Genomic DNA, 27,214 nt, shown 5'->3' with positions numbered 1-27,214 from the left:
ACCTGTTTATAAGCTTATTTAAAGCATTTTTTATTTGTTTATAGGTGTATTTATTTATTTATTTTGTTCCGCACGCAGTTATTGGTATTGCCCAGTCTTGCCGCTAGGAGTTGTTATGGTGTTATTTTTAATGGACACGACACGTGCGCGACACGCGACTGCTACATTTTTTTCAGAGATTGGTGTGTGTGTGATGCCATTTAAGGCTTTGTTAAATCATCAGTACTACCATGTACGCTGTTGTTCGTTTCCTGGACGATCACGACAAACGGTTACACGTCATTCACGTGCATGACATCGAGAAGTTTGATCCCAAAGACACCAGCGACTACGACAACCGCTTTGTTTACAGCGCGTACTGGCGAGACCCCGTGGATGACACAAACACTGGTTTGTACAACACGCAAGTCTTGATGCTGGCAGGTATGTGTGGTATGTGAAATGTTACGGTTCCAATTTTATAGTCGTAATTTCTTACAGAAAGCGAAGATGACGCCCGCGCGAAAATGCGGGCCAAGAGGTTGGTGATACCAAAAATACCTATGCAAGAAACGACGTCAGATGATGATCCTGATGAGCTCGTGGAGTCCCAAACAAAAAGAAAAAAGGCTGAAAGAAAGGTTGCTATTTATGCTGCCTACATTTTGAAACGGCTGAAAACTTGCTGGTCTTGCATTGATCATCATCTGTAATTGTGCTTTCGACTTCTTTCAGAAACAAAAGAACGACAGAGCAAATGCTAAAAAAAACATGTATGACGAAATTCTTAAAAAGAATCTGGAAAAAGCGCACTCTGGGCGTAAACCTAGAGCACAGGTAAGTGTGCCATGGTCTTCATTAGTGCACTGTACTATAAAAGAAGCATTTTTTTTTACTGAAAGCAAAACCCTCATGAGACCCTTGAAGGCTACAGCTAGGGCACAATAAATAGACAGGGACAACAGAAGAAAGCACAAAGTGAAGCGCCGATACTTGTGTTGCTTCTGTTGTTCCTGTCTATTGTGCACAGTAGCCTTCAAGATGCAATACCAACTAGCCCACCAAGCCATCCTAGTGAATTCATGAAGTCATTTTTTGCATGATGAAATTTCAGCCAAGGAAAGGGACAGACACTCCGTCGGACAGCGGGTCCTCCGATAGTGATGAATTGTGCCCAAAAAGTGAAATTCTTCAAATGAAGAAGAAGAAAGACGTGTGGAAGGCGAGAACGAAGGCGCTGGTGGTTAAAGAGCTTGAGAAGGACAGAGACATGTGGAAATTGCGTGCTGAGGAGCTGCAGCACGACAACCAGTTTCTAAAGCAGCAGGTTGCAAGCCTGCAGAGATCCCTTGAAAGCAAGCTTTTCAAGCGTAAGAATGCTTTTTGCTCTGCATTATTTACTTGACAAAAGCTCCATGTATAATGATTACATGACAACTCATGTGCTACATAAAAACTTGTGCACCCTTTTTTTGTGTACATGCAGTTGCAGTAGAACAAGACCGGGTGCCTTGCAGTCGGGGCATGTTGTCAGGTTTGTTTCCCCATAAGAACTGCATACACCTATGCTCTTGAGTAAATGCATCAGTTCCATATTTCACTGGGACAGTAATATAGCATACTTTGACCTGTTTAATGAAGTCAGCTTTTTTATTATTTATTTATTCATATTTTGTCTAAGCAACTCGCTCAGTAGTATGTGCAAAGTAAAGGTTATAGAGATTTGGCTTTACTTGATGAACTTGCCGAACGAGTTCAAAGAGTGCTGCACTTTTTATTTGTTTTGAAAAAGTGCCCGCCAAACACAGCATGAATTAACTTTGGAGTGTAAGTTCAGCTGTTCTGCAGTAAGATGGCAGCTTCAGTCAGTATGTAATATAGAAGATGCTAGTGCCATGATAATGAAATGATGTTGGTTCTTTGAAAGTGGAGGTGGATAGATGAAAGTAAAGTTTGAACTGTAAAACAGAGTAGCCAATCGAGAAAACCTCGAACGAACAAAATTTTTCCTTGGTATGGTTTATCGCTATGTTACATTGTGATTTTTGGTTTGAAAGTCCGAAGTGAATTGACTTGGAGATGTGCACCTCATCGTAGCTTTTAGAAGCAGCCAATGCTCTAAGGCACGCTCTGACTAGCATGAAGCTTTAAACAAAAGCATCCAGATTTAACAGGCTTGAGGGGTTGAAATCTAAACTTTTACACCTGAATCATTTTTATTACAGCACATTCTGAGACAGATGAAGGAGAAAGCTTCGTCGGAAGTGAGTACTTTGCTTCTTTTATAATACTTCCCTGCATTTCAAAACTGGAGTGACAGTTACTGTCACTATATCTTTGTAACTTTAGATCTGTTGATTATGGACAACATGGCCTGCAGTGAACGTGTTCTCCGTAAGTAACAGCTCTGGTTTCATAGACAGTAAACTTTGTTTCAATTAGAGCAAGTTGTGCACCAAGATAAGCCATTTTTGAATAATTCTAAATGTTGCGTAGCACCGTGCTCATCTACTGCTGTAGAACCAGAGGAAAGGACAAGCACTGTTGGTGGAGAAAAGAACACTACACATCCAGGTCAGCTCAGATGTCACCTCAGATATTCTGACAATAATTTTTTTTTTTTTGTGCCATGACAAGGACCTGATATCTTTCTTGCAGGCCCAAATGGAGATTTCATTTATATGGAAGATGGCTCTGTAAGTAATTTGCTCGAAATTTAATGTCACTGTCTGCAGCTGCTTTTCATGCTTAACCGTTTTTTTTTCTATTGGTAGTCACAGCTACTCTATAGATCTAGGTGGTATAGTTAATTACGAAAGCTTTCTTAAAGCTTCTTGCTTGCAGCATGTTTACCATTTTTATTTTTTTAGCATGCTCAAGTCTTCAGTTTTACTCAGTGTACTTTTTGAGAGAAGTATGAATACCGTTGGGACCAGCACACAGTTTTTCTTTTTTATTATCAGCAATAGCAAGGTGTACAGTGCTGATCACACCTGTCTTGAGCACCTGAGCAGTGCTGTGTGGATGAAATATGGCAAAATTCTAAAGCAGATACTCAATTTCACTGATACTTCTTGCATTCATGTGCAGTTGAATATACTAGATGAACCGCACAGGCTCAAAAGCATTGTCTCTAACAGAGTAACCAATAACATTTTACTGCATTTGATTTGCAGCACACCACTTGTGCACCATAGACAAGTGTGATAGACTGTACATACTATTCATGTGCTACATCGTTGTGTTGTGCCAGGTGCATTGGTTAAACAATTTGTTAGTTTTGTTGTATGTTTAGCAGAAGTAACATGCAGCATTTTTTGTTTCATTGCTCCTTACAGTAGGGATTTTCCTCCATTATTTTGCTTTTTCACAGTTCCATTTGACGAAAGGCGTAACAATAAGTGGTGTGTGTGCAAAAAAAATATTTGGGAACAAGAAGGCTACCTTGGTGGTGAAGGATGCTGCCCACGCTATATGGGGAAGCAACGTTCTTGCATCTAGGAGCGTCACAGGGACCGTTGGCTCCAGGAAGAGAGCATTGGGGGAGCAGCCCAAGCAGCCGCTGACACCGGAGAAACTTCTTGTTGTGTCAGGTACAACTAGCATGAATAGTTTTCCACAGCGCATGCAGGAAGTCATCTTTACACAGCCTGGCAGCATGAACGAAAATGAAAGAGTGAAATTCATGCTGTTTGCTTTGCGAGTTGTCAAAACAAAATTTTGGTATATAGGGTGAACAGAAGTTGCACTTTGTACTGGAAATATGGAAAGATATCTCTGAGTTTGGGTTAAATTTGATGGGGTGCATGGTAGGCTCCTATGCTCAACTGACAATCTGTTGCACATGAAACTGTGCACCAAATTTAACTGCCATCAGCTGCCGAACAGGACAACTTGGGTTTTGTGGAGCTTGTGAAACTAAGTCATGCACATTCCTAATCCAGTGATGTCGGAGCTTTAGTGCTCAAACCCAAGCTCTGCCTCTATGGTGTGGCAGTTGTCGTTGCCGCAATCACTACTTTTTGTTGTCTAATGCTCAAAATCGACTCGTCTGTTTGTAGAAACACTCAAGCACTGGGGACAGCAGAAAGACGTCAACACTGCTGACACGGAAAAAAATCTGCCCAGGATCCTGGCTGAGAAGATCCAAGATCTCCTGAAATCGAAAGTGCGCAAGCAGATGTTTGACGATCAAGCACAATAAATTCTTAAACACTAAGGCTGTTTGTTTAACGCCCAATGCATGCTGTTAACTTGGCACAGGAATGTAGAACGTGCAAGTTACAATAAGCACTGACTTACTAATCGAATGGCACAACCATCTGGATAGCCATAAAAGTTATGTGCTTGTAACCCTAAAGTTGCTAAATTGGGCAGAAACATGCATTTGAGTTCGTTTGGGCACCACCTTGTTGATTGGGGGCGTCCTCCATCTCGGTGAGTAACAATTTTGTTGCATGTATGCAACCCTGAGCTGAAACCAGTAGCTGCTGGTTTCGGATACTGGTTTCAGTGACTGGTTCCATCAGCTACTGGTTCCATTACCTACTGGTTCCAATACCTACTGGTCCCATCACCTACTGGTCCCATCACCTACTGGTCCCATCAACTACGGGGAATGTGCTAATAAACCATCAATACTGGAACCAACAGAAAACCAACAGGAAATTTTCACCTGGGAAGATATTGAATGACAGTGCTTGCACATGTATAAACATTTGCTAGTTTTATTGAGGGTTGATGATAAAGGGAATCAGTTGGTGCATCCAAGCCGGACAGAGATTGACTGGCCCTGAAAAGGGCCGTTTAGTTATATATCTTGCAGCTTGTTCCAGGTAGACAGGGCTTCATTCTGTAGAAATGGTAACTCATCACACCGGTTCCCCAGCATGAAGAACATAACTTGATGCTAACACTGACTCAGATGTTCTGAAATGTCATAGAGGGTACTTGAAGGCTGGGTACATGAAGGTTGCAGTTATACTAACTGTACAGTCAGCATGCTTGTGTGATATGTGCATAGCTGCATCAAAGCCACGTGTGAGAATTGCGTGAACAGCTGAAAATCTCAATGGCAGCATAGCTTAAGAAGTCTGTCATCCCTTTTTTGCCAGTTTCCAATATCATCCTTCCCTTTTCATGCATCTTCTTTCAATATATCTGGGGTTTTAATTCCCAAAACCACGATATATTAATGAGAAGCAAATTTTGAACATCTGGTGTTCTTTAACATCTTCACTTGTTTGCAGCGCAACACCAGAAACACAGGACAGGGAAGGAACAAAAGAGAAAGAAAAGACGGCGCCGACTCTGAAAAAGACGGCACTGACATCATGACACGCACATGTCGTGATGTAAGCTGCCCAAAGAGTGGCCTCCCGTGAGAATAGTGAAGAATTGGGAATAGGATCTACCAGTAAGGGCTTTGTGTGCAATTCACAAACAGTGAAAAAGATCCACCAGGGGTGAACCACAGGTACATGGTGCACTCTGGTTGAGAGAGAGCAGAGTAAAACAGATGTGCCAGACAGGAGATTATAAATGGTTTTGTCTGGAGCTGGTGCCAGACCGAGCTCTGATTAAGCGTAAGGGAGTATTGAGCGCCAGGCCAATCTGATTTCATTCCTGTGATGGGGTGCAATGTGATGACAGGTGCGAATTCCATTTTCTTTTTTCTACATGGGTTTAGGGAAACAATTTTTCAGGGATTAGATGAAAATACCTCCGACATACATAATAACATGCTTATTCTTGGGCGTAGTCATGCCTAGCCACCAGATTGGGAGAAAAAGGAATGTTTCCCGAAATGTGCGATAAAGTGTTTGGTGCTACGCCTTGACGGAAGTATTGATAGGTGCTTTGGAAATCGGTACGCCATTTCTGTAATCGTTAAATATGCAACTGCATGTGCCACTGCTAGGGATAGCGTGACACTCCCAGCCATTTCGGGGTAAGCCGTTTTAATCTACATGAAGATGTTAATGAGCCCGTTCTCCATCACAGCAGTAGCTGTGGCCATTCCTTCAACTAGGCCTACTGCAGCGCCAACTAAACGTCTGCATGAGTTTAGCGCTAGTACCGTACATAATAATCAGCACGTGCCTTGGGTTCACTTCGATGGTGTTGTGAATTCATCTTGCGTGACAATGGTTTAAGTTGCATGCGTGCCTTAATCATTATTGCAATAGGAGACCATGATTTATCGTCACGCATGGTGTTGCTTAGCTCAATCCTCAGTGTTCGAAGCAGGTTCCGCCTTGTGAGTGCATGAGAGAGGCACAAGAGTTGATTTCTGCTCTCGGTTTCTATAATTCCCTAGCCTGTATTATACAGGAAGCGGATAGTGCTGGTGTGCGTCAGCTGCCTCGGTGCGCTCTCAACCGCCTGCCTGGTAAGACTGATAGCTCATTCTATCAGCGCCTTGTCGTACTCCCTCCTCACACTGCGACATGTCCTCCACTTGGAGGACATGATGACGGAACAAGATGATACGAAGCCCAAAACCGCAATGTTTGCAAGCCACAACCCGAGCAAACAATTCAACGGTGAGGCCAGAAAATCTACCTGACTAGGCCTGGAGCAACAAGCCAGAGAGCATATTCTTGGCTGGATAGATGGATGGATGTGGCCGTACCCTTTAGATCGGGTGGCGGCTAACGTCACCTAGCCGTAATGCTTAGCGAACTAACCACTAGATTTTTTTTTCCCTTTAAATAGTAAAGTTGGACGGGTACTTTGAAGTGAAAGGTTTAATTTTCAATCGTGCCTTGACTTTAGCCACCAATAAGATAACCTCCTTCTAGTTAAGTCTACCCGCTTAAAGTCTATTTTGCCCTCCCTGTCCCTAAACACCAGTGCTTTGAAAAACTCTGCGCCATCATCTTGAACTATAAGGTGAAGCCCTTTACAGAGCATTGTCAAGTCTTCGGCAGTTTTTTCTTTCTCTTCGCACGCACTGCATATTGTGTCTACCTCTTCATATTTGGCTCGATATGTCTTGGTTCGCAATACTCCCGTCCTGGCCTCAAACAGTAGAGAACTACCCTGAGTATTATCATAGATTCTTTCTTTGGCAATTTCCTGCTTAAAAGTTCGATAGATCTCTAGTGCGGACTTCCTAATCATGCCAATTCTCCACATGTCAGTCTCCGTTTCCTGCAGTTTCTTTTTAACCGATAGTTCTTTTTGGTTTGGCCACCTGCTGTTTTCTAAGCATTTACCAGTCAATTTCCTGGTTCGCTTCCTCCACAAGTAGCTGAAAACCTTCATAGCCCAACGCTCCTGCCCCATTTCTCTCCATCGCTTCTCAAATTTTATCTTGCTGCTAGCTTCCCTGCCATCAAATGATGTCCATCCCATATCACCTTGTACTTCCTGGTTTGGTGTATTCCCGTGAGCTCCTAAAGCAAGCCTACATATTTCACGTTGCCTAATTTCTAATCTTGCTTGAACTTCTGACCTCATGCACAAGACCGCATTGCCGAACGTCAGCCCAGGAACCATGACCCCTTTCCATATTCCTCTCACAACATTATACCTATTGTAATTCTACAGTGCCCTATTTTTCATCACTGCTGCATTCCTGTTATCTTTAGTCGTCACGCATATTTCGTGTTCCCTCAGGTACTCGGTCCCATTGCTTATCCATACGCCCAGTTATTTGTATTTATCTGTTATCTCTAGCGTGACTTCCTGTATTCTAAGCTCACTACCTTTGTTATCATTAAAAATCATGACTACTGATTTTTCCTAACTGAATCTAAAATCTAACCTATCTCCCTCATTACCGCAGATGTCCATCAACCTCTGCAAATCTTCCTTGTTGTCGGCCATTAGCACTATATCGTCTGCGTAGATTAATGCTGGTAGCGCCTGATCAATGAGTTTTCCTTGTTTGACTAAAGAGAGGTTGAAGCCAAGTCCCCTTGCCTCTAATTTGGCCTCTAATCCTTGTAGGTACATCATAAATAAGAAGGGTGACAGTGGGCACGCCTGCCGAAGTCCACGTTTCACCACTGTGGGCTTGGATACCTGTTTTTCTCACTCTTTAACTACCTTGTTAGTTTTATAGATTTCCTTTAAACGATTAGTGACTCCATCTTTTACACCCAGTGTGTCTAGTATTCCCCACAAGTCCTCTTGAACCACGCTATTGTACGCTCCCTTGAATTTCTGCAGGCCGGTAGGAAGCTTCACAGCGCAGCGCCTGATCTTGTGAAACGGCGCAGCCATGCAGGCAGGGCATTCAATTCCCTCCCTATTTTTTGTATACTACTGTCCTTGTGTACATCGTAGAACACATAACAGTAATGATAGCAAACAGATCATTGATTCGGGTAGGCTTGGCGTTTTTATTTAAAATGGAACAACGAGGAAGCTGCTGAAGCTCGTGCCTGTATACAGCTGCTTTATATGGAGATGAAACTTTAACAAAAAAAAAATGTAATGATAAACAGTAGGCTCATAACAAACAACATTTCTCTGAGGGTGCATGGAATATATGTCCCATGCAAGGCTATGCATTGCAGTCCTTACTGCATTAATTATGTACACGTACTGCAGGGCATGCAAGTGTATGCAGACACACGCCGACGAAATGACATTTTTTGCTACATACAAACGTGCACCGCACCAAATAAGACGCACGTGTTTGTATAGTCAGGGAACACTCGTGAATATTGATGAAATCACACAGCTCGCTTACAGTATAAAACAAACACAATTGCGAACAATAAAATGCGACGCTGTTTAAAGAGGCGGACCCAGGTTACGAGGAGAATTATCAGTATGGCATACACACCACGTGTCAAGCTTTTGCAACATCTAAAGAGACTAAATATGGAAAGTTGCCTTTGTAAGTTAACATGACAGTACCAAATGAAGAAGCCACACGAGAAAACAATTCATCGTGGGCTAAAGAATGTGTTTTAAATATTATACACAGCTTTGCAAGATAATATCGACGAGTTTTACTCGTCTAGGTGTGGGAGGTGTAGGCCTGATAAAATGCGATGTTGCTTCAGAGCCTTTCTTTCGTAATATTGCAATTTTATTCAACTCTTTCAAACGCGGCACCATAAATTTCTACTGGGTGCTCGAACACGGCAAGCAGGTCGCGGGGCAAAATCTCTGTAACATTTTATTACCGAAACAGCGATACTAGCAATGCTTGAGCTGCACTTGCTGTTTTCTAAATTGTAACCTCCTCAATCTCATCACTGTGATCAGGAAACAGAGAGGAAAAATACAGCAGTAGTACGTAGAGAAATATTAAATTTCAAGCCCTTTAGCAATATCATCTAAACAAATTGCCAGTTCACTGTTGAATTCTCGATGGAAACAAACAGCTGATCAGGGACGCAAGCTTGGCTTGGCACTGGCTTGGCCGTTCATACAGAGGCAAAAGCCGCTGCAGGAAACTGGATTGCGGATCGTATTGAGACAAAATATTTTATACATTTTTGTTTTCTTTGTTTCATTTTTCTAATTGCTCTTGTGATGGCGTGGACCGCGCTTCGTGATCTCATGTACCGGCGCACTGTTTTTAAGTTTAGTATGGCGCACGATAATACATGATTGCGTGCTTTAATTTAAAAAGGTTCGCGAGTATGGCAGCAACACTGCAATGTCCGGAAGAGGCACGGGAAAGAGGATAGTATACTGTAGAACCAGTAGCAGCTGCATGCCCGGGTGGAGCGACTGATGCCCAGATGGAGGAATGTCAACCCGATGCCTTTTGTGTTGGCCGTTCTGGCAGTTCCGCCGACTTTATAGAAAGAGACGACCCCGTCGCTTGTCCTCTTCTCTTTTCCTTCGGGCATCAGCGACAACAGTGACGGACGACGTGTTCGACTTCACCGTGCACGTGAGTATAGGTTGGTTTTTCATTCGAGTGAATTCTTGTTCAGATTTGCAACTTGTCGACTTCATCCTGATCACCTGTCACCGGCAATAAGTCACATACGTGTGATATTTAGGTGAAATCAATGATAATGCACATTTTCTGCTCCATTTGCGTGACTTAGCTACACCAGGACATGAGGTAAAGCCTTTGTCGCCTAACCACTAGCAGGCAAGATCGATCCCTCGCATCCTTCAGTTCACGAATCAACGCGCCTGCCTTAAAATTAGTAAGCTGCTCGCAAAGAAATCTTACCGAGGCAATTTTGTTCTCTGTGAACAATACACCGTAGATTTGTCTTGAATAACAAAAAAAAAAACTTGAAAAATAAATGTCGCGACCTTTTAGAAAACGCCGTGTCTAAGAGCTAGGCGCGGCATTTTGTAAAAGGCTCATTAAATTCAGTATGTTTTCGTAGTTTCTGCTTGAAATTATTATAGTCTATGAATTTCATGGCCCAATCTTTTGCTTTGGCTGATAATCTTAGCGGCAAAAACTTTGTTCAGTGTCCCTTTAAGGGCAGGTGTAGATGCCATCATTTCAGTCGCAAATCTTTTTGCTAGTCGGTCGGCTGGTTAACAATAAGGGTACTAACTAGAGTTCCAGATTTCATCAGCAACACATCGTCATGGCTTCATCAGATGCTGCATTATATACATTCTATCCTCGTTTTTAAATAGGTGTACCGTATGGTCCACTGTTACAGGAAACAAGCGAGCTCATGGACAGTGAGCCATGTGGTGCTAACTGGCAGCGAGGCTTGTGAATGGGACGCATGCGCATAGAATCGGGGTGCGCCCAGTTTTGTCTGCCATTTCTCCGCCTGTACGCATGACAGCATTGGAAAGCGCATCCGTATTTTAGCTGCGCAATTTATCTAGCCCAGTGCCTCCTGCTTCAGGGATTTCCTGTGAGCACAAAAAATGCATGATTTTAATCATTGCTGCAGTGTTTTGCAAGTTGTCACCGTAAAGCACATCATATTTTTCGCATAATGCTCGCTGCAACTAGCAAGTTTCGATGACTCAAAATGCTGTTCAGGTCTGATGTAGCAAACATTTTAAGCTCGTCCTCGTGACCATGAAATATTGGTTTATTAAATAATGGAAGGCAGAGTTGGTATCAGTTGATTTACAGTGTGAAAATGAAAAGTGCGAAGGACCGTGCCTCGCAAGTAAGCCCCGAGAGCATGAGCAGAGAAGTAGCAGATGAGGATGCTCATGCGCTGCATTTCCAAATCTCACCAGCACTAATGCTTGACGGACTGCTGGCCATGCACTAGCGTGTTCTTTCTGAAACAGGACTTTGGCCCTGTAAGCAAGTTCTTGAAGGGCATAAGTAAAATGTAGAATGGGCCCCCTAAATGCACCCATCCTTGAACCATTGGGCTTATGAATTAGTGCCCTTTTCAAAATACAACTATTCTGAGCTATAAATTGTGACAGAACAGTGCACGAAGTTTAAAAATGGGAAAAAAGTGTTTAAATGTCCCCTTTATACATAGTGTTCTTGTGATGTCACTTCTGCCATTGTCGCCCTCTCCCGCCATGCCCGGGTAACTCCCTGGGTACCTACGGCAGTTCACGTGCTGCAGTGCGGTTTGTTGGGGGCTCGTCGTCTGTTGCTGTGAACGATGTGGAAGCATTGTGGTTTTTTGTTGTCTTACTTTAACGAGCTCATTGGATTAGGAAGGCCTCGCTCGTTCACTCGATACAAGACCAGATAATCAAGATGTGCGACACATATACCAGCCACGGCGTACACCGGCTGCCCGCCACAACCTATGAGGGCCTATTATCTTGCTTTCACTACAAATTGCCTGGCCCAAAAACAAGTGAAAGCTCAAAGTCTCTCGAGCCGCAATTTTAAGAGTGGATGTGCGAAGCGCAGCTGCTCCCATCGAAAACTAGTCGTGCAGAGCTAGGCAAGTTTAAAAGAGATATAATATTATGAATATATTGTCACGGCCTACGCCACCAAAGTAGCAATGCCCCCCCCCCCCCCTCCAAGTGTTTTAAACAGTGCTGATGTTGAGCTTGAGCCTCTGATTGATATGTGGGGTTTAACGTCCCAAAACCACTATATGATTATGAGAGACGCCGTAGTGGAGGGCTCCGGAAATTTTGACCACCTGGGGTTCTTTAACGTGCACCCAAATCTGAGCACACAGGCCTACAACATTTCCGTCTCCATCGGAAATGCAGCCGCCGCAGCCGGGATTCGAACCCGCGCCCTGCGGGTCAGCAGCTGAGTACCTTAGCCACTAGACCACCGCGGCGGGGCGAGCTTGAGCCTCTTTGATTGCAATTTGTGGAAATAGTCGAGGAAAATATTATACAAGGCAGATAGCGACTTTGCGTGATGTGTGCCGCGGTAATGCCAGTCATCACTTGATTTTTCGCGTATGCTTTAACACACTTTTCACTTTGTATTTTGCTTTTGTTGTACGCTAATGTACAGTGGAGTCACTGAACATGATAGAGACCGTGTATAGAATTAATTGACTAATTAAAAAAAATCCTGACGCCCAACTTGAACCGATCGGCTATACTTCAAAGTGAACTAATATTGTTTCCCATTCTTTATAGTTTGTTTCAATGCAATACCAAATCTTCGCGATCGCCATCACGATTTTAACTGCCTTCCTCGCCATCATGATTTTAACTGCGGACAAGTTTGTATGTACAGTATCTTGGTAAGCTATATCTGTTTGCAGGTAAATACTTGACTATGGCACTTACCCGTAATGAAGTTGCACCTGAAGATGCAAATATTGCAGTTTCTTCAAGTAGCTTTTGTTAATCTGCACCAGCCAAATACGCTGGTACTTTTAGGAAAATCGGAATGTGCGTTCTCAATTTCAGGTTATAACTTTCAGCGAAGAAACACCCTAAGCTCTGCTCCCTCTGCGTGGACTACTAAATCAACTTGCCTCACTAGCAGCTCATAATTTCTCAAACTTGCATCGTGAGGCAAAACTAAACGGGTTCAAGCACGAGGAGACAACATGGCAGTTGTAGGCGATAGATTCGGTTGGTGCCCGGGCATGTTGGTGGCGCATTTCGGAAGTGACGAAAAGGCGCTGCGAGATGCACGTGCACACTTTGTAGAGTTGCTGTATCGGACAGCAAACTTTTTTTCTTATCTGAGCAGTTTTACCAAAGGAAGGTTCATCATATGGCGTGATAAATGAAGCGAATCCACAGGTTGAACCACATCATAGCCTCGCTGTGCTTTTGTACTTTTTTAGCTCGCAAAATTTATTTGTACATATAGGTGACAACTTGCCAGTAATAAGGCAGCACTTGTTTCTTTACCATATGATCATCTCCGGTGTGCTGCTGCCTCAATATTTCAAATTAAGCATTTACACCATTGTATGCTAACTTTTCCTTCAAAGTGAGACAAGCCACATGTGTATCGTAGATCAAGAAGCATGCCAGTTTTACGTACTTGCAAGGTAAACATCAGAAATGCACAGTTGATCAAAAATACTAGTTTAATGGTGCATCTACATAGCAGAGCACCTGTGGCACCTCGGGAAGAAGATAATGCCACATATGTTACAAGAGATAATTAAAAAAGACAGGGGACGTTCCGTGAACAAATAGAAACAAAAATAAAATGGCACGTGGCAGCGAGCGAAGGCGGCAAGGGGGGGGGGGGAGCCCGTGGGACTTCAGCGGATGAACGTAAGGTGTGTGTTTAATATGTGGAAGAAAAAAAAATTAAAAATTTTGGCGACTGAAATGAGGGTCACTTAGTGAGTGCGCTCATGACGAGAGTAAACACGGTTATTATTATTTTTTTCAAATCTCTTTTGAAAGCCACAAAAAATCTGTATGTGGTGCAGCCTAACAGAAGGTCCGTGAAGGCAAATTATGAATTCGTCGTTGTTCAAAGGCCTTTTTTTTTTTTTTTTTTCATGCGCACCATCCCCGCCGCAGTGGTCTAGTGGCTAAGGTACTCGGCTGCTGACCCGCAGGGCGCTGATTCGAATCCCGGCTGCGGGGGCTGCATTTCCGATGGAGGCGGGAATGTTGTAGGCCCGTGTGCTCAGATTTAGGTGCACGTTAAAGAACCCCAGGTGGTCTAAATTTCCGGAGCCCTCCACTACGGCGTCTATCATAATCATATAGTGGTTTTGGGACGTTAAACCACACATATCAATCAATCAATCATGCGCACCATAAATAGTGCTCAAAATTTAATTGCATATGTTGTTTTCATTCTCGCTGTATTCCGAGCTGTTTATGATGTAAAAAAAAAAAGTAGCACGCTGAAGTGGTGCTGCTTTTGGGCAAAAGTTGAAAATGGCGGGGTGCATGAATGCGGAATACTGCCGCTTACACTCAAATCACTCTTGTGGTCACCTCCCACTGTTTGCAGCATGTGTTGTGTATACACAGCTGCATATTTCCTAGCTAGAAAAATTTGATTTTAGGTGTTTCACGCCATTTTCCATGTAACTATTCCACAAATTGCACACACTGATCAGCAGGCTTTCAATTACGCTGAAGGACACAGGTGCCGTAAAATTCATAGTCGATTCTTTCAAAAAACCGTATGTAAAGGCTGAAGCTTCATGCGTACATACACACACACATACCATATTGTTTTTTGTACTTTATGAAAGCTGCGAAGGTCTCATGTGCCTCCAAGCGTAACCTGTCTTATTTATTCTCCATCACCGCAAAAGTTTTGTGAGTTTCAAATAAAAGTACTTTGCGCATGGCCACTTTTGGGTAATTTTTTTGTGTAGGTGTTATTTGAGCAGCCTACAGTGTTTACTTTATAAGCCTGTATGTATATGTTGCATTATAAGGATGCAGAATGTGTGTAGCTGTACAATATAGATGAAGTGTAAAAATTAAGTGCGTCTATTGTAGTGTTCTTGCAACAAATCTTACCCCCGTATTCTAGAACGTCCCTCCACTCAACGCTTCACCTTCACTTGAGATGGCTGATGGGAGCGCCGTCTCTAAGCAGAGAAAATTGCTGCATGTCAGCAATAATCTGCTGTGATTCTCCAGTAGCGCAGCGTCGCTTTCAAACGAGCAGCGGCACAGTGTTCAACTCTGTCAAGTGAAGGGTGAAAGTCGAGTAGGGAAGCGTTTATGAATATGGGGGTTAGTTTTGTTGTCTTGTTAACCTGCCATTAACAATGGATTGATGCTACTTTGCTCTAGCTGCACAGTGCTCTCCAAGGCTCAAGGAGGCACTGCACGGGGAAGGCTCGGAGCAAACCATGCGTGAGTTATCTTTCATTGTTACACTATGCACGTATTAAGTGATAGACTTTAATGTATGCTATTTGTATTGTGCAAGTTTTTGGGGACATACAGCTTCCAACACTTATATGTTCTGACGAAAATCACGCAAGAAGGAGAGAAGCTTGTGCAAAAATTATGCAAGAGTGTAAGAAGCTTTTGCAGAAGTCTGAAATGAAGTTTTGAAATTTTGTGGCAATGTGTCATTGTACAGTGGTCAACAGTCTTGCTCAGCATGCTTGACTGCAGGGCTTCGGCTGCACAGGCGCATCTACGGAGTGCCTGATGCATGATGGGCCAAATGTCAGCCTGCACACTGGTGCCTCTTATCCCCGTTTGTCTGTTACATCAGTGTCTCTTGTAAAGGGGATCAACTGTGCTACCTTTTTTTTTTTTCGAATGTAATGAGTTCTTTTTCCAGATTATTGTTGTTTTAAGGTAGAGCCTCACATTTCTATCAAATACTGAAGATTCTATTTTTCCTTCTAGATGCTATGAAGTCACTCCTTGTGTTACAATAGAGTGAACACTGTTATGAGAAAAGCTACTTTATGGAGTTAACTCACTCCATATTGACTTAACACACAGAATTGGTGAAAACTACACTCCATTCCAGCTGCATTAGGAATAATATTCATTTGCATACTTCTGTTTCTTTTGTTTGTTTGTTGGCTGGAGGTTTGGAGTATAGGGTGGCCAGAGGGCACTGTGTAGTCTTTCTTCATCTTCCCAATTTTGTGAACATCAATTGATAGCCGTATGGGAAGCAGCCAGCATGCTGAAACAGCGGTGCAAGCATGCAAGATGTTCACCATTGCATGCAGTCAGTTGCTGTGAGCAACCTACTGCATACAATTAACTGCGAGTGGTGAACTAACGCTGCACTATGTGTGCCTCCTGGAAAGCTGCAATGGTAAAGTGCCACAATCGTAAAGTAACATGGATAACATCGCAATTTGTTTGTTGAATAATTTTGCAACAGAATCAATGGAGTTTTGGATAAATTTGTGTATCTGCCTGGTTCATCAAAGCTACAGAGTCAAATGCGGTATATACTGGCGTATTATGTGTACTTTTTTTGTCAATCCGGTCATGTGCGAAGCTAGTAGGAATCGCTGGCCTAAAAGCTCAACTGGGAATATATGTTGCAGACGCTGTCACAGCTGTCTCAAAGCGGATTGTCATTTGTTTGCTAAACCTGTTCAAATGCCCCCATTTTCTTGAAGTTCTTCCGAACAGTGCTCACAAAAACCAGTTCCCACGACAGGGTTATACCAGAGAACATAAGTACTCTCCAATAATTGTCGGGTACCGAACATAAAGTAATATGCAGACAAGGAAGCGCGATGCCAACACAGTGCTGTGTGTGTCGCCCTTCATGTGTGTGTGTGTCCATTCCTTGTCCCAGTCTTCTATTGCGTTGTGTTCCCTCCGATATCTAACCAACACACCCAAGCTTCTATGCTAAGTCTTATTCAATGCACTCTTCTGCTGGCTCCCATACTGAATATTGCATGTCGAAGAACTCCACGCTGATGTGCTTAGCGGTAGCACGGTTTCAGTTTTCTTCGGTAAGCTTTATAACAGCAATCTGCCTCGTATATAAATATTGTAGCCTATCACAAGAAACGGTAAAAACGCAATGGCCAGATGGCGAAACCGGAAAAAAAAAAAAAATGAGTGCAAAAACCTGCCTCATCTAGTTGATGTGACAGGTCCTTGCACGCGTTCAACATATGTGCTGTGTCTCGGGAATACATTCTTGCCGTAGAAGAGGTGGGAAGATAGGAGGCAAACCTTTAGGCATTTCGGACTACACATAAACAGGTTTCAGTTTTCAAGTTCGATATTCTAGGGAAAGCATAAAAGTTCATGGAAGAAGGGACCTTGCACTCAGTCAATTTTGTGTAAAACTGCACTCGCGTGCTCGACAAGAGATGTGCCTGACCAGAGCATCATAAAGTCGAATGTGTCTGTGTGTGTGCTGGCAAGGTGGCTCGGGCTCGTTGGGGAGGGCAAAGTATGCGAGCAAAAAGTTTCTTGTAGTAAAGCAGGCTGGCTAATTATACTGGTGAGCAAATTATGTGAGGATGCAAATTGTGCGAGTAAATATGGTATGTACTCTTGTATGTTTCAGCTCTATTGCTACGGATCCTGCGGATCCAACTTTGCATCCGGCAGCAACAGAGAGAGGTTCTGCAGGAGGTGCGACAGCTGAAGCACAAGGTACGGCTCTTGTCCGTGCCTCAGCACGCCCAGCCAGCACAGCGCCCCTCTGACCTTCCCCGGCTGCCTGCTGGTACAATTGGAGAAGTGGAGGCAGCAGAGGCAGCTGTGCAGAGTAAAGCTGTGGCTGCGGCTTTGGTGTATATTTCTTGATTTTTAATATGCCTATGTAACATGCAGAAATTTAGTACTGCTTTAAGATACTGTGTTTCGGGAAACAAACTAGTCAGGTTATCTCATGAGCCACTGTACTACAGTCGAATATGAATAATTCGTACTCAAAGAGGCCAGAAAATTTCTTCAAATTAAAAGAAGTTCAAAATAATGAAAGTTACCGTAATTACTTGAATCTAACACGCACCTTTTTTCCGGTTAAGAGAGTTCATAAATCGCATGTGCGTTAGAATCGAGTACGAACAAAAAAAAAGAATATGGTCATTCTATTGCCATCGTCACTTACAATATGGCCGCCCCCTACGTGCGTCGGCATGGCGCGTCGGTCATTTCTGCCTATGTGTTTCCCATGCGTGGCACTTCATACGTGTGCTGAGGAGTTCGTCATCTTGTAGTACATTAGCATCGACGGCATGGTAGGGCCGACTCCAAAAACTCGACCAGTGCACCACAATGCTGCTTCTAAAAGAAAAGTCGTCGCGTGTGCCGGAACGGACAGAAATCGGGCCGCATCGCAGTCATTCGGAGTTCTCGAAACGTGCGTGCGGGACTGGCGGAAACAAAAGCAGAATATTGTCGACAGCAAAGATTCACGCAAAGGCTTCAGTGGACCACAGCAGGGTCGGTTTCCACAAATTGAACAGCGGCTCGGGGAGTATGTGATTAAGCAGTGAGCGGCACAGAGGCCCGTGACGACAGAACTGCTCCAAGTGCAGGCTATGCAGTTAGCCTTAGAAAAAGGGCTAATGCAGAGCCATTTTAAAGCGAGCAGGTGCTGGCTAACGAACTTTATGATGAGAAAAGGCTTTTCCCTCCGAAGGCGAACGGGCATATGCCGGAAGTTGCCGGAAGAAAACGAAGAAAAGCTTCAGTCTTCAGAGGTTCCTGAACAACGGCTACCTGCTTGGGCAAATCGGGAATGCCGATCACACGCCTCTTTACTTCGACATGCGTGGCACCACAACCGTCTAGGAGAAGGGGGCGAAGCAAGTTTGTGTACTGACATCAGGCCACGGTAAAACTAGAGTGACAGCAATGCTCTGTTGCACGTCAGATAGGCATAAGCTTCCCCCGTACTTCATATTTAAACGGAAGACGCTCTCAAAAAGAGTAGTTTTCGCGAGTGGTGTGATCAAGCGGGCCAACGAAAAAAAAGGGTGCGCATTGCAACCGATGTCTTAGTTTTTTTTTCTTTTTTTTTTTTGTCGTGGAAATCGGGCGCGCGTTACAATCGAGGGCGCGGTAGAATAGAGTAAATACGGTAAACGAGCGGAGGGCTCACCATGGAGTGATGCATGTGCATGGAGAAGTTTTATTCACAAATTACAGGACATCCGTCATTAATTAAAGTAGTCAATACATGTCTGTACACGTTGGCCTTGCAACGAGTCAACAAGTTTTGCGTGCAGTTTGCAAAGCATTTGTACTTTGGCTTCAGTATTCTCCTGGGAAAAGAAGTTGCGCGCGGCAATGTCCAGTGCTGACACTCTTCGAAGACAACTGTGTTTCCACTGTTACCATCTGCGCTGCAGCCGGAGCGTGGCCAGCACATGATGAGAATGGAGGAGCGTCTCCACCTGGAGAAAAGCAGATGGGCATTCAAGAGAGAAACACTCCGCGGCAGCTTTTTTTTTTTTTCTCTCTTCATGCGCGGTGTTGAAAGGAGAAGAGTCTCTACATAGCAGGAACGAAAAACAGGGAAGCGTGACACCGGCGCGTTGCAGATCGGCATGAGAGAGCCAACTCTCTGCGACAGCTTTTTTTCCCCTCTTTCTCTTCATGCACAGTGTTAAGAGGTGAAGGGTCTCTACGTGGCAGGGACGGAAAAAGCCGAAGCGGGGCACAGGAATGTCACAGATTGGCATTTGGCAAACATTCCACCGCAGTCTTTTCTTTCCTTTTCTTCATTTTCTTCTTCAAGCACAGCGATGAGGTGTCTGAAGTGCCACCGCAGGATTGGGCGGGGTGCTGAGAGCATTTTCGGAGCGCGGTATAGCTTTGATAGGACCACAGCGTCAGTTCGAATTAAGTGTGTTGTAATTAATGAGATTCGACTGTATTTACTATAGTCTGTGAAGTCCAAGTGAACCGTCCTAAGCTAGCAGACGATGTAGGCGGCATCGTGTGTTTGATGGGCAGTGACTAGCAATAGCCTACTTAAAACAGACATTCAGCAATTTTGTTCATTTATCACCCTATTTCGGGTCTGCTGCGGCTCTCTCTACTTTGAGCTACAGTTCACCCTGCTTTGTGTTAGCCGATTTCTTACTTTTTTAAAAATCTAACATGCACCCAATTTCGCAGTGTGAAGAAAAATGCACCTTTGTTTATTGTGATGAGATTTCTATAGCGACATGCCTCTTTGTTGGCTATCACAGAAAAATATAAACAGCAAATGGTGCGACCATCTAGTGCGACCTTTATTTTTCTATCAGTTTTATCTATGACCAAGATTTGGTCGCTCTAAGGTTGCCTCTTAGTACACCTTGATCATGTTCATTTATCTTGTTGTGCTCTGCTTACAATGCATTGATTAAAAACATGTCCAAGCTTCTTTTTGAATTCCACATATTTTATCGATTTTCACCTGTAGAAGCTAGTCCTGGTCAACATTCAGGCAAAGACATTGTAACCTCGAAGAAACGTGTATTGGTATTTGAGCACTGAACAAAGCAATTATACTATTTCATAGCTAGAATCAATATTTATTAAGGGTTATAACAGTTTTGTATTTGATTTCATAACAGCGAAACTGCATTCAGAGAAGGACTCTGAAAGGTTCTCACACTGAGTGTGAGAGGGCTGATGTGATAACCATTTTAGGTCAAGTGAGTTGAAGTTAGCGTAAAAAAACAATGAAATGTTGTGATGCCCAAAAATTCAAGTTGTTGTTTTCAGTGTCCTCTCGCAGATTTTTATCATGAAAACATTTTGATGTGCTGTTGCGTTTACCCCATCTATGCTTCTTGCATTTTTTTACAGCGCAAGCACCTCCTGCAGATTGGGGGACGTGGCCTCCGAGAAATTGGTGTGAATGTCATGAAGGCTGTATTGGCACATGATGTGCAAGTGCTGTACAGCCTTCATGGCAGAAAAGGGAAAAGGGCCTTTGTGAACCTGAGGCTCTGTAGATTAGTGACAGGTTAGACTTGTTCATTGTTTTATGTGTGTGTACCCTTGTGTATTCTCTGTACTGCAGTGGTTCATGTGTACTATGGTATTTCTGTTCTTGTATGCAGATGTCATCTGCCAAAAAGCAGGGTGCGACCAAGCGGAGGCCCTCAACTTTATTAAGAGGTGACTGCCAGGGTCTGGTGATCGCTGTGGGGGCAGGAAGCGGCGCTTCAGAGAAGCATTTGTTGTGGAGCAGCCCGATGATCCCCACTCTCAGTGTGCAGATTATCGGCTGCTCGCGGCAGCTGGCTTCCTGCTCAGTCACAGCAGCCAGGGCCTTGACAGCACCACTGTCACTGTGCCCCCAACGCAACCTGACCTGCAGTAGAGCGGGCCTTCTTTAGTTGTGTATATATATTTTTCAATGTATACATTTTTTGTTGTACCAAATAAATAAAAAAAACAAAGAATAAATAGTCTGCAGAGTGTCGGTGGTGCACTGTTCGGCTAGCTTATGCTGATTCGGAAGCACCATCACCATGTTTTAGTTACAAAAAAATGCTCTAAACTATGAATATTCTCGATTACCATGTGGGGGACATATGTGGGGATTGCAAGTGGGGGACATACGCTTTCAACATTTACTTCCTAACGACTTTTTTTGATCTGCTGTACCAAATACCAGTACCAAATAAAGCACTCGCTATTGCAAAAGATAAATTGGTAAAAAAATAAACAACACTTCTAGTGTTAGCAAAGGGAATGAGGTATAAAAGATGAAATAGATCGAGTAACTGCTTTCAGTTCTCAGCATTCAATTTTCTGTTGCCCCAAGTATACAGGGCTGCAAAGCTACAAGAGCGGGTCATCGAGGCATATTGTTTAAATCTTCCGGTAAGAAAAATTCCCTACTAATAATGGTTACATAATGGCAAGCCAATCAGTAGCCAATATTTGTCGTGCAGGAAACATTGGTGTAATAACGGCATTTGATTGGCTGCAATGTGGCCCTGAATTGGTCCAATGTCGGTCGTACATCCGTAGCCAATATTCGTCGTGCAGAAAACATCGGCGTAAAAATGGCATGTGATTGGCTGAAATATGGCCCAATGTTGGCCGAACATTGGCAGCTTTGTCAGCAATACGATGGGCCTTCGTCGGCCCAATGTTGGTTGCATACTGGCTAAAATATCGGCAAAACGTCGGCCCATCATTGGCTTGAACGTCGGCCCGACATTGGAAGAAGTTGCACTTCCGACGTCGGTGCCGATGTTAGCCGATGTTGGTCCAAGATTGGTCCAACGGCGGCGTGCTGCCTGGGCGCACAAGTGGACGCATGGACGGAGAGACAGATGGACAGGTAGACGGTTGCGTAAAGCGGCTATGTGCCACAGGGTATGCGAGATGGCGGTACTCGGAGTGTTCTCTATATTGAAGCACGAACGGACGCATGGACGGACAGACAGACAGACTGGCAGACAGATGGATAGGTAGACAGACGCGTAAAGCGGCTATGTGCCACAGGCTATGCGAGATGGCGGTATTTTGAGTGTTCTCCAGATTAACGCACGAACGGACGCATGGACGGACAGACAGACAGACTGGCAGACAGAAGGACAGGTAGACAAACGTGTAAAGCCGCTATGTGCCAGAGGGTATGCGAGATGGCGGTATTTTGAGTGTTCTCTAGATGGACGCACGGACGGATGCTTGGACGAACAGGAAGACAGACTGCAGACAGACGGACAGGTAGAGAGACGTGTAAAGTGGCTATGTGTCACAGGGTATGCGAAATGGCGGTACTTTGAGTGTTCTCTAAATGGACGCACGGATGGACGCATGGACGGAGAGACAGAGAGACTGGCAGACAGACGGCCAGTTAGACGGACGTGTACAGCGGCTATGTGCCACAGGGTATGCGGTATGGCTTTCTTTTGAGTGGTCTCTAGATGGACGCACGGACAAATGCATGGACGAACAGACAGACAGAGTGGCAGACAGACGGACAGGTAGACGGACGCGTATAGCGGGTATGTCCCACAGGGTATACCAGATGCGAGATGATGGTACTTTAGGTGTTCTCTATATGGACGCACGGACGGATGCACGGACGCACAGACAGACAGACAGACTGGCAGACAGACGGAAGCATAGACGGATGTGTAAAGCGGCTATGTGCCACAGGGTATGCGAGTTGGCGGTACTTTGAGTGTTCTCTAGATGGACGCATGGATGGACGCATGGACGAACAGACAGACAGATGGCAGACAGACGGGCAGGTAGAATGAAGAGTTAAGCGGCAATGTGCCACAGAGTATACGACACGCGAGATGGCAGTACTCAGAGTGTTCTCTAGGTTGACGCACGAACTGACGCATGGACGGACAGACAGACAGACTGGCAGACAGATGGAGAGGTAGACGGACGCGTAAAGTGGCTATGTGCCACAGGGTATGCGACACGTGAGATGGCAGTACTCAGAGTATTTTCTAGAATCACGAATGAACGGACGCATGGACGGAGAGACAGACAGACTGGCAGACAGACGGACAGGTAGACGGACGTGTAGAGCTGCTAAGTGCTACAGGATATGCGAGATGACGGTACTTAAGTGTTCTCTAGATGAACGCACAGACGGATCCACGGACGCAGACAGACAGACAGACTGGCGGACAGATGGAAGCATAGACGGATGTGTAAAGCGGCTATGTGCCACAGAGTATGCGAGATGGCGGTACTTTGAGTGTTCTCTAGATGGGCGCACGGACGGACGCATGGATGGACAGACTGACAGACTGGCAGACAGAGGGACAGGTAGACGAGCGTTTAAAGCGGCTATGTGCCACAGTGTATGCGAGTTGGCGGTACTTTGAGTGTTCTCTAGATGGACGCATGGATGGACGCATGGACGAACAGACAGACAGACTGGCCGACAGATGGACAGGTAGACAGACGCGTAAAGCTGCTATGTGCCACAGGATATGCGAGATGGCGGTACTTTGACTGTTCTCTATTTGGACGCACGGACGGACGCATGGACGAACAGGCAGACAGGCTGCAGACAGACGGACAGGTAGACAGACGTGTAAAATGGCTATGTGCCACAGGGTATGCGAGATGGCGGTACTTTGAGTGTTCTCTAGATGGACGCACGGATGGACGCATGGACGAACAGACAGACTGGCAGACAGACGGACAGGTAGACGGACGCGTAAAGCGCGTACGTGCCACAGGGTATACGACGCGCGAGATGGCGGTACTCGGAGTGTTCTCTAGATTTACGCACGAGTGGACGCATGGACGGGCAGACAGACAGACTAGCAGACAGATGGACAGGTAGACGGACGCGTAAAGCGGCTATGTGCCACAGGGTATGCGAGATGGCGGTACTCGGAGTGTTTTCTAGATTATAGAAGAACGGATGCATGGACGGACGGACAGACAGACAGGCAGACAGACGGACAGGAAGACGGACGCGTAAAGAGGCTATGTGCCACAGGCTATGCGAGATGGCGGTATTTTGAGTGTTCTCTAAATGGACGCACGAACGAACGCATGGACGGAGAGACAGACAGACTGGCAGACAGATGGACAGGTAGACGGTTGCGTAAAGCGGCTATGTGCCACAGGGTATACGACGCGCGAGATGGCAGTACTCAGAGTATTCTCTAGATTGACGCACGGATGGATGGATGGACGAATAGACAGGCAGACTGGCAGACAGATGGACAGGTAGACGGACGCGTAAAGCGGGTATGTGTCACAGGGTATACGACGCGCGAGATGGCGGTATTCGGAGTGTTCTCTAGATTTACGCACAAGTGGACGCATGGACGGAGAGACAGACAGACTGGCAGACAGATGGACAGGTAGACGGTTGCGTAAAGCGGCTATGTGCCACAGGGTATGCGAGATGGCGGTACTCGGAGTGTTCTCTATATTGAAGCACGAACGGACGCATGGACGGACAGACAGACAGACTGGCAGACAGATGGATAGGTAGACAGACGCGTAAAGCGGCTATGTGCCACAGGCTATGCGAGATGGCGGTATTTTGAGTGTTCTCCAGATTAACGCACGAACGGACGCATGGACGGACAGACAGACAGACTGGCAGACAGAAGGACAGGTAGACAAACGTGTAAAGCCGCTATGTGCCAGAGGGTATGCGAGATGGCGGTATTTTGAGTGTTCTCTAAATGGACGCACGGACGGACGCACGGACGGACGGACAGACGGCAGACTCCAGACAAACGAACAGGTAGACAGACGTGTAAAGCGGCTATGTGCCACAGGGTATGCGAGATGGCGGTACTTTGAGTGTTTTCTAGATGGACGCTCGGATGGACGCATGGACGAACAGACAGAGAGACTGGAAGACAGACGGACAGGTAGACGGACGCGTAAAGTGGGAATCTGCCACAGGGTATACGGCGCGCGAGATGGCGGTACTCAGAGTATTCTCTAGATTGACGAACGAACGGACGCACGGACGGACAGAGAGGCAGACTTGCAGACAGACGGACAGGTAGACGGACGTGTAAAGCTGCTATGTGCCACAGGATATGCGAGATGGCGGTACTTTGAGTGTTCTCTAGATGGACGCACGGACGGAAGCTTGGACGAACAGGAAGACAGACTGCAGACAGACGGACAGGTAGAGAGATGTGTAAAGTGGCTATGTGTCACAGGGTATGCGAAATGTCGGTACTTTGAGTGTTCTCTAAATGGACGCACGGATGGACGCATGGACGGAGAGACAGAGAGACTGGCAGACAGACGGCCAGTTAGACGGACGTGTACAGCGGCTATGTGCCACAGGGTATGCGGTATGGCTTTCTTTTGAGTGGTCTCTAGATGGACGCACGGACAAATGCATGGAAGAACAGACAGACAGAGTGGCAGACAGACGGACAGGTAGACGGACGCGTATAGCGGGTATGTCCCACAGGGTATACCAGATGCGAGATGACGGTACTTTAGGTGTTCTCTATATGGACGCACGGACGGATGCACGGACGCACAGACAGACAGACAGACTGGCAGACAGACGGAAGCATAGACGGATGTGTAAAGCGGCTATGTGCCACAGGGTATGCGAGTTGGCGGTACTTTGAGTGTTCTCTAGATGGACGCATGGATGGACGCATGGACGAACAGACAGACAGATGGCAGACAGACGGGCAGGTAGAATGAAGAGTTAAGCGGCAATGTGCCACAGAGTATACGACACGCGAGATGGCAGTACTCAGAGTGTTCTCTAGGTTGACGCACGAACTGACGCATGGACGGACAGACAGACAGACTGGCAGACAGATGGAGAGGTAGACGGACGCGTAAAGTGGCTATGTGCCACAGGGTATGCGACACGTGAGATGGCAGTACTCAGAGTATTTTCTAGATTCACGAATGAACGGACGCATGGACGGAGAGACAGACAGACTGGCAGACAGACGGACAGGTAGACGGACGTGTAGAGCTGCTAAGTGCTACAGGATATGCGAGATGACGGTACTTAAGTGTTCTCTAGATGAACGCACAGACGGATCCACGGACGCAGACAGACAGACAGACTGGCGGACAGATGGAAGCATAGACGGATGTGTAAAGCGGCTATGTGCCACAGAGTATGCGAGATGGCGGTACTTTGAGTGTTCTCTAGATGGGCGCACGGACGGACGCATGGATGGACAGACTGACAGACTGGCAGACAGACGGACAGGTAGACGAGCGTTTAAAGCGGCTATGTGCCACAGTGTATGCGAGTTGGCGGTACTTTGAGTGTTCTCTAGATGGACGCATGGATGGACGCATGGACGAACAGACAGACAGACTGGCCGACAGATGGACAGGTAGACAGACGCGTAAAGCTGCTATGTGCCACAGGATATGCGAGATGGCGGTACTTTGACTGTTCTCTATTTGGACGCACGGACGGACGCATGGACGAACAGGCAGACAGGCTGCAGACAGACGGACAGGTAGACAGACGTGTAAAATGGCTATGTGCCACAGGGTATGCGAGATGGCGGTACTTTGAGTGTTCTCTAGATGGACGCACGGATGGACGCATGGACGAACAGACAGACTGGCAGACAGACGGACAGGTAGACGGACGCGTAAAGCGCGTACGTGCCACAGGGTATACGACGCGCGAGATGGCGGTACTCGGAGTGTTCTCTAGATTTACGCACGAGTGGACGCATGGACGGGCAGACAGACAGACTAGCAGACAGATGGACAGGTAGACGGACGCGTAAAGCGGCTATGTGCCACAGGGTATGCGAGATGGCGGTACTCGGAGTGTTTTCTAGATTATAGAAGAACGGATGCATGGACGGACGGACAGACAGACAGGCAGACAGACGGACAGGAAGACGGACGCGTAAAGAGGCTATGTGCCACAGGCTATGCGAGATGGCGGTATTTTGAGTGTTCTCTAAATGGACGCACGAACGAACGCATGGACGGAGAGACAGACAGACTGGCAGACAGATGGACAGGTAGACGGTTGCGTAAAGCGGCTATGTGCCACAGGGTATACGACGCG

At 45.6% G+C, this 27,214-nt stretch overlaps 2 protein-coding genes across 4 annotated transcripts; both read left to right on the top strand.

Annotated features, from left to right (window-relative positions):
- The first annotated feature begins 90 nt into the window (after nucleotides 1-90).
- On the top strand, nucleotides 91-4,198 carry LOC142783864 (BEN domain-containing protein 5-like). The gene is made up of 11 exons (XM_075882580.1): nucleotides 91-423; nucleotides 481-620; nucleotides 715-816; nucleotides 1,094-1,349; nucleotides 1,466-1,513; nucleotides 2,205-2,243; nucleotides 2,329-2,373; nucleotides 2,476-2,553; nucleotides 2,638-2,675; nucleotides 3,353-3,572; nucleotides 4,041-4,198. The coding sequence occupies exons 1-11, from the start codon at nucleotides 231-233 to the stop codon at nucleotides 4,181-4,183; spliced, it is 1,302 nt and encodes a 433-aa protein (XP_075738695.1). The 5' UTR covers nucleotides 91-230; the 3' UTR covers nucleotides 4,184-4,198.
- A 5,282-nt stretch (nucleotides 4,199-9,480) lies between these two features.
- LOC142783862 (uncharacterized) lies at nucleotides 9,481-21,138 on the top strand. Of its 3 annotated transcripts, none has more exons than XM_075882575.1 (5): nucleotides 9,481-9,844; nucleotides 15,078-15,132; nucleotides 17,288-17,376; nucleotides 20,533-20,692; nucleotides 20,790-21,138. In XM_075882575.1, the coding sequence occupies exons 1-5, from the start codon at nucleotides 9,698-9,700 to the stop codon at nucleotides 20,849-20,851; spliced, it is 513 nt and encodes a 170-aa protein (XP_075738690.1). In that variant the 5' UTR covers nucleotides 9,481-9,697; the 3' UTR covers nucleotides 20,852-21,138. The 3 variants fall into 3 exon arrangements, with proteins under 3 accessions (XP_075738690.1, XP_075738689.1, XP_075738691.1); XM_075882574.1 differs by having other exon boundaries at nucleotides 17,288-17,514; XM_075882576.1 differs by having other exon boundaries at nucleotides 9,706-9,844; nucleotides 15,070-15,132; nucleotides 17,288-17,514.
- Nucleotides 21,139-27,214: the final 6,076 nt, after the last annotated feature.

The sequence above is a fragment of the Rhipicephalus microplus genome, unplaced genomic scaffold, assembly GCF_043290135.1.
Source record: "Rhipicephalus microplus isolate Deutch F79 unplaced genomic scaffold, USDA_Rmic scaffold_12, whole genome shotgun sequence".
Classification (NCBI taxonomy): Eukaryota; Metazoa; Arthropoda; class Arachnida; order Ixodida; family Ixodidae; genus Rhipicephalus; species Rhipicephalus microplus.
Note: the sequence above shows the minus strand (reverse complement) of the source record. Positions and strands in the feature narration are given on the sequence as shown.